The sequence below is a fragment of the Pundamilia nyererei genome, unplaced genomic scaffold (genome assembly GCF_000239375.1).
Source record: "Pundamilia nyererei isolate P.nyererei 1_Seehausen unplaced genomic scaffold, PunNye1.0 scaffold00015, whole genome shotgun sequence".
NCBI classification, from domain to species: domain Eukaryota; kingdom Metazoa; phylum Chordata; class Actinopteri; order Cichliformes; family Cichlidae; genus Pundamilia; species Pundamilia nyererei.
The window spans coordinates 2,778,873-2,787,136 of NW_005187416.1; the positions used below are offsets into that span (position 1 = coordinate 2,778,873).

At 39.0% G+C, this 8,264-nt stretch overlaps 1 protein-coding gene across 1 annotated transcript in view; it reads right to left on the minus strand.

Annotated features, from left to right (window-relative positions):
• Positions 1-8,264, minus strand: part of tmem132e (transmembrane protein 132E) — a 135,273-nt gene that overhangs the window by 56,832 nt on the left and 70,177 nt on the right. Inside the window, exon 4 of the mRNA XM_005725417.1 lies at positions 1-183. This exon is cut by the window's left edge and continues 8 nt beyond it. Coding sequence (XP_005725474.1) covers positions 1-183 — 183 coding nt within the window. The remainder of the gene's footprint in view (positions 184-8,264) is intronic.

Genomic DNA, 8,264 nt, shown 5'->3' on the forward strand with positions numbered 1-8,264 from the left:
GGGATGATGGCCTGAATGTCCCGCTGCACTACCGTCAGTTCTGTCACGACTTTCTCTGAATCAGGTGGCGGGTTTTGTCCCTTATAATCAATGTTCCAGTTGATCCTTCTGGTTACCGAGAGGCTGGTGAAGTTCTCCATCTCAAAGTCCAGCTGCATCACCTCGACATTGCCCACAACATCCCTGCCAGACCACAAGGAGACAGCCATCAAACAGAGCCCAGCGTAAATGTCAAACACTACTCATAGCAACATATTCATTCAAACGCAGGAGAGTGTACATAAGCAGACATTCTGGCAGCATATTCGTTTTCAGTGATGAAATTGTTGACTAGATAGTGCTTAATTATTAAAAATGTCATTTAGTGTGTGGTTGACACACTGCTTTTAATTTATTTTTAACGCTGTCCCCGAGTTACCCTTGAGTTGAAACGAAGAAATAATGCATTCATTAAGACTTCAGCGTGTGAAACACTGCAGCCAAGAGCTTTAGAGCTGAATAGATACTTCTCAGATGGCGCAGTTTCAGTATTTGTTCTTCACTCAAAGCGATTCTACATTTACATATCTGTAAGTAGAACTTTTTGTAGACCTTCAATAGAACACCATATATATAAGTTCTGCATATATTCATATACATAAGCAGGTGATCACCTCCAAAATAAGGCCGTAGCTTTTTCTCTCTTGAATAGAAAGGAGCTGTTTGAAGATTGATCACAGTTTTGTGGTTGGATCAGTGAATCAATGGCCACAAAGCTGCCCTGGACAAGACCTCTGATTAAAATCTTGGCTCTAGGATTTGGTTTTTGCTCTAGTCAAATCAATGTCGCGCATTCAGCAGAGCTCAGAGGAGTTGTCAGCCATAGTCGATGATGACAACGCCCTATTGCAACTTTTCATTCAGTCGGCGGGATCATAAACAGCTCCTTCACTGTCTTCATCAGATTTCCTGACAGATACAAGGTAGATAACAATGCTATAGAATCTTAAAGGTCATAGCCAGGAGCAGACTGAAACATGAGTTTAGATTGGGTCATTATTCCACCCCGTTCTGCTCATGCAAACCAGCAGAATGCTAATATTGCTGGCTCACTCTACCGTCTGTTTAGGGATATCCAGATATCAGGTTTTTATTTTTACTTGGCAAGTAAATTACAATGTAAATTGTAGTATTTATAACAGCAATAATCTTTCAAATGTAGCAAACATTTACTAGGAATATACCGATTACAGCAAAAAACACATGTAGAAAAGCAGTCATATAAAATAATCAGGATACACTTTTAGAACAGAGAGAGAGAGAGAGATACTTTTATATGTTTTTATATCAAAACATCAAGTACAAGTATCCAAAAACTTCAATTCAATTTCATTTATACAGCGCCAAATCACAGTAACAGTCGCCTCAAGGTGCTTTATATTGTAAGGTAGATCCTACAATAATAGATACAGAGAAAAACTCAACAATCATATGACCCCTATGAGCAAGCACTTTGGTGACAGTGGGAAAGAAAAACTCCCTTTTAACAGGAAGAAACCTCCAGCAGAACCAGGCTCAGGGAGGGGGCGGGGCCACCTGCTGCAACTGGTTCAAACTGATCTTCAGCTCACAGTGTTTTAGCTGGTGTTCTGGATCCACCCAGTTTCTGACTGGCACTTATTTTTCAGTATTTAACTGCATCTCCTTTTAATTTTCTCCCTTTCTCAACCAGCACTACTTTGGCCGCCTTGCAGAGAGAAAGGGAGGATGTTGCATGTTGTTGCTGTTGTGTGAATTTTTTTGTGTTTTTATGCTAATTGTTTTGTTTTTCTTACTAACTTTAAGTTTAGGTTTAAGAAACACGCACTCAGTCACAAATTTCTTTGGTTTCTTGGAAAATTAAAGCACTTTCAAACGGTAACATTTCAGACACGACAGCAGTATTTCTCGAGGTCTCGCACTGGAACTTAACACCCAGCCATCAGCAGACAGCGTGCTGAAATTTTCTCATTTTAACTAATGATATGGTTACATTTTGAAAAATAAGGAACTATCTTAAAGGCAGGGAACAAAATAATTGGCATGTACTGTAATTACAGTGCACAGTTAAAGAAAAAACCTGATATTAGATGTTTTTAAATGTTCCTATATCCTTTACTTATATAAGAGTGTCAAAGGGGGCATTATTGAGAAATAATAGTTTTCTAATGGTTTTCCTACTCACTTTATTAAGTTATCATATACAACGACTTATTCAGGGATTGACTTTAAATGAAACAGAGAGAAGGGTCTTGTCAATAACCAATCACTGCTCCCTAATCTCGCCAGCTTTCTCCTTCTATCCAAAGGTCTAAGTGTTGAGTCTGTGCAAGGAGATTGCAAATTCTGTTCTGCCTCTCACTTTGGAATAGACGTCATTAAATGGGCTGCAGATTTGCTTCTAACCGATCAATCGCTATTGGTAGGTAACCTGATTGTTCTCATGGCCATGCACACAAACTATCTGAGCACCATCACCCTTTGTACCTCCATCTACCAGAAACTTTTGCTTATCCTTTTACTATCACAACCACGCCAACGATTCAAGAACCACAGCGAAACTTCTTATTATGAAAATTCTGCATGTTGGGCTTGTAATTCTCAGGTTCAACAAGCCTAACATTAAACAATCTCGCTGGTGGTGAAGAGGCAAATTAATTCTCTTTCCAGCTGCTGCGAGAATCATCCCACCCAAGCCTCACCTTTAGCGAAAACTGAAACAGTAGCTATCTGTCCTTCACAAAAAGCAGAAAGCCATCCCAGCATTCAAGCTGAGAGGCTTTTAATGAAAGCTGGATCAAACTCCATGTACAACCGTCCACCCACAAAAGGTTCCTCTCAGGAACACCGAGATGAGATCTCAGCCTATTTGTCTCGACATCACTCAGTGAAAACAAACACCTCCGTCTGTCTGTGACACACTCAAACTGTCATCAATACGGCCCACTAGAGTGAGCGCAGGTACAGCCGCTCAATACTATGTTGCCTGCCACCATGCTGGAGGGAAGGAAAATGGTGTTCACAATACAGTGGTTTAGGTTAGAGGGCATACTTCTTTTTTATGAGAGTGAACTGCAAAATATGAAACTGTAGCTGAGAGCTGCAGAAGAAAAGCTCGGATTTTTTGACTCAAAGGAGCTGTAGATTCACTTGACATTATGACATTAGTTTTTAGATCTGAATCCAAAGAGCAGATCTGAGGAATTATGGCACTGCTATCTGTTACCACATGGCTTAACATGGCCTCTCTGCCTCCTTACATTGCTGTTATCTGCATCGTGACTCCACAGAACAACTCCAGAGTATGAAATTCATGTTTCACTTTAGATTTTTGTCTTGCCAGTTAATGCCACTTCATTTTCTGCTTGGCTGTATTACAGACAGAAAAATAATCTTAAAAGCAAAGAAATGCACAGTCAGCTCAGTCAAATCACAGCCAAGGTCTGGTTCAAATCCACGGGCCACCTGGGGTGTTTCTGTGTGGAGTTTGCAGGTTCTCCCTGTGCCTGCATGGCTTCTCTCCGGGTCCTCTGGCTTCTTCCCACAGTCCAAGCACATGCACGTTAGGTTAACTGCTGATTTGAAATTGCCCATATGTGTGAATGTTGTCTGTCTCTATGTGCTGGCCCTGTGATAGACTGTGGACCTGTCCAGATGTTTACCCTGCTTCTCACCCGGTGGCACCTGAATGACCCTGAATTAGATAAGTGGAAGAAAATCAATGAACAGGTATCAGCTCTAGTGTGTTTTGGTACACATTTTCTACAACAATCGGCTTCATCCGATGAATGTCCCTGTGTGCGTTAGCTACTTTTCCTGCACGGCAGACCCACTCATGTGACTTTTCTCCCGTTTACAATTTTCCGATGGTTCACTTTGAAATGTCAGTGCTGTCACTGTCCTGCATTGATGCCCTGATTTCCCATTGCTGTAACCCGTCCACCACAACAACATACACCTAATTATATTAGCCCTAATTAATTCTCCTGCTGAACTAAATCAAACCAGACTCGTCCAACTCACTGTGTATGTGTAGTGTACCTCATTAGATAACACTTTTTAACAATTTTAATTGGGATCCAAATCAGTGTGTGTGTTTTTCACCAAATGAGGCCATTCTGTGGAGGAACCTAGCATTTACATTTTAGGAGACAAACTCCAGCTGTAGACGATCACAAATACCCGCGAATCATAGTTAAACTTTAATTTGAGTCTTAAATTTTAAAACGTTTTATTATTACATTTATTCTGGCTGACTTTATATAGAAACAAAACGACATGTCCACACATCTCCCATATTCATTATTATGTTACAACATGGTCTAAATGGTTTAAACCTGTTACAGTTTTTATAAAAAAGAACTTTAAAAGGTTTTCAATAAATAACCATCGCCATTTTTTTATTTTACAGGCGCGGAGATTACTCCGTTTTTTGCTAAACATACTGCCTTATTTCTGATATTATAGACAATATATACAACATTTAAATGCCCGTTTTAGATATGGTTGTATTAATCAGTTATCAGTTCTGTGGGCACCGAGATGATTTTGTCCTCCTGTTGCCATCGTTGGTATGTTGTTGTTGTTTTTTTAAATATGTGTAATGTTGTATGTTAATATGATAAATCCATTTTTTTATTTTGCTTTTATTATCCAGCCAGGAAATACTGATGAGTTACAGGTCTGTTACTAATGTACAGTGTGCCCATTAAAAACAGACAAATAAATACATACATAAAAGGAAAAATGAGAAACTAATACTAATAATAGTTACACTAATAATTAAGCTAGTTGTTTTTCTAGTTTTTAAACCAGCATCTATACAAAACAAAAGCTAAAGGCATAAAAAAATATTAATGTGGTATTATGTTATATGTTATAAGTGCTTAATTCATCATTTATATATCACTCCTCCTTAGTGTCATTTATAAATACAGGTATGTTTCTCCATCTGTTAATGTTACACCATGTACAGCTATCGCTGCCGCTATATCATCTTAACAGTAATCACAAAAACATGGGCATAATAATATCTGTATTATTAATAGAGTACTAAGGAGGAGTAATGCTGTATAAATGATGACTTAAGCACTTACTAATGACTTAATGATGCTTAATGGTGTAAAATTATTATAAAGTGCTACCAAATTATTTAAGACATACATTTTGTGATTTGTAGCCTCGTCTGGGATATTAAGTACCACAACCATGTGACTGGTTTTCGGGAAGTGGACTTACAGTCCAACAATGCAGCTGTACAAAAAGCAGACTGATGAAAAAGTCAAACTAGATAGTGTCGGAGCTTCCACACAGCGACTCCTTAAAGATGTAAACCATTTGGAAAGGAAGCCCGGATGGACTTTTTGGATCCATGGACACCTCCCCTTCTTAACGCTATCATGCAATTATTCACGATGACTCACTTGAGCTAATGATGGAGTCACAAAACTCAACACAAAGGCATTTTTAAATATTAGTGGGCGGTGAAATCTTAAATGTGTGATTTCACACCAAAGGGCTAAATGAAGGGAGAAACCATGGCTCAAGAAAGTCTGGCCTTGTTTCCATTAACTTAATGATGTTCTGTGTGTATAGCACAAAGTATATATTTTAAAAGCTGCAGCTCGGGGCTTTTTCAGAGCTCAGGGGGATTTTCGTTCTTTGATCAAAGGTCTGTTTGAACTGATTAACAGGGAGTGTTCATTGGATCAAAGCGCTGCAAGGCAGGGTTACAAAAGCAGGAGAACAAAAACGATGAACAAAGAGTTGAAAATGGTTCATGCTTAAGTCAATGGCACTACAGCCCTTAAGTATGACTTTTTGAACATTTAAAAGAAAGTCAAAGTTTGCTTAAAATTTAAAACAACACTTCAACATGCGCTGTTTGACTAGAATGACAGGTTTCGGGTGGAAAAACGTGCCTTCGACAAGCTATGACACGCTTGTGTAATCCAGTTTCTTTATTTCTATTAAAGGACTTTTTTAAAAAGCCCTAATGCTCACGTACACCAACAAACAGCTAAAGTTTGGGGCCTTAAAAACTTCTAAAACTGAGTTGAGTTGCTTTTCAGCTGCTGCTTTTCCCCGCATCTCAGGAAAAAGCACTTTTCTGGATCATAAAACATGCCAACAAAGTAAACCGTGCATTGTGTTCATTGAAAGAGTCTTACTTGAGTGTGGAAACAGTTTGTGTACACAGGCCAACAGAGGATGCCTTTTGTGCTAAGAAACACATTTTCTCTCCTTTGCAGAGTCAAAAACGGGCAAACATCAGTGACGACGAAGCAGCTTTGCAAAACACTGTACTCGCCTGTCCTCCTGAAGCCTTTGTTAAGAGTCAATATTGGCATTTAAAAATGTTCTCAGAGTCTTTTCCCTGCTTCTCTTGTTTAACCCTGAATTATTAAACTGAACTAAGAAACATCTTATTAAATGACAGAGGCATTGCCACAGTGTTTTCAAGAACATTATTCATTTGAAACCCACTGACCGCGATCAATAATGCATCGGTTCATGTGGCGTTATCAACGAGCTGCTGTTAGAACGGGACCGCTCCAGATGGAGGGTTACAGACAAAGAAATATGTTGACTAATTCCAGCGCCGGCTGAAGTGCGAGCTGATGAGGACAGCTAAAGAATAATAAAGAGCGGAGAGTGATGAAGAGATCAACAACGCGCCCTGAAGGGAAAACATTGTCACCCCATTTCCTCAGATTCAGGTAATTTTGAGTAAACAAAACCAGATGTTCAAACCGAATTGGTGCTCAGATGTGTTCGCCAATGAGATGCAAAATGATGCTGCTGTGTGTATGCTTGTGTTTTTAGCAGAGTGCGTGTTTGTGCATGTGTCTGACTGAGACTGGTGACTTGCTTAGTGGTAACCAAAAAAACAAAACAAAACATATGAACGAGAACAATTATTGAACTTAGAAAACAGAATAGATTTCTCCCTATTACCACATTTAATTGGGTGATTAGGGAAAGAACTGTCTTGAGTATTCATGTATTTTTGGGCTCATTACTGTAAAGTCTTTGAGTCTTAGGCTTCTGCACATAGAGTCTTGCTTAAAATGTAAGAAATTTTCACCTACTTTCATGATTTAGCTCAAAGAAGTAAAAAGAGGAAGGAGCAGACTTCCTTTAGTCATAACAGAATAGAATAAAAAAAGATTGCTTAAAGAAATGTGGGCGTGATAAGTCATTCCCAAAAGACGCCATTAAAATACATGTAACCAGGTTGTATGGCAACATTTGTCAGTTTGTTTTTGTCAGAATGAAAGAAGTAATGCCAATTTAGTTGTATTTTTGCAACTAAACATGTAATACATCCATTTAATTTAGAGTAGTCAATACTAAATTAAATGAGAAAATGCTGTTTTCTGTCTCACTAATAGACATCTTTTACTAGTTTGGGTTAGTTGACCCAAGTTCAGCACAGCTGCAAATTAAGACATAATCTAGACCACTGTAATAATGGTTATTAGATCTCATTCACTTTCTTGATCACTTGTTGTAGGGAGGTATGGTGAATCTCTGCTTTCACAGGTTACAAGTGGTCCAACCTATGGCACTATGATGGGCACAGTAGTTGACAACCACTTGCAATCACTAGATTAGGCTCCGGTTAGACAGACATAGAGACCAGTCACATTTACTTACTTCTTCAGAGAGTGTGTTCCATGCCACCTATTGGCAACTGCAGCAACCAGCCAAGGAGAGTTTTGGTGCAGCATCTTCTGCTTATTTGAATCAAATTCACGCTAATGACTATCAGTAACCTCCAGTAGCTATTCCCCAGCTGGTTGCAGAATACATACTTTTCCCTAGTGACTGGCGATTACCTGTGGGTCATTGACTGGTCCATCTAAGCCTCTGTCACTGTGGCCTAACACGCATGTCTTTGGACTGCTGGAGGAAACAAGAGCATAAAGAGAAAGCTAACTCTGACCCAGGGGAAACATGCCAACTCCAGCAGACAGACAGGCTGATTATCAGGGCTGAATCTCAAATCTTTGTCCTCCTAGATTAAGAGCAATCACTGTCAAAATGCTATTTCTGTCTCAAGATAGAACGACTTGTGTATTCAAATTTCCTGAATTTCTGTATGAGTCATGCTGCCCAGTAGTAACATAAAAGAAAAAAAAAGCCAAAGCGGCTTTGCCACATTTGTGAAAATGGCAAACAAGCCAACAGTTTGATATATACATATACATATATATACACATATACATACATATATACACACA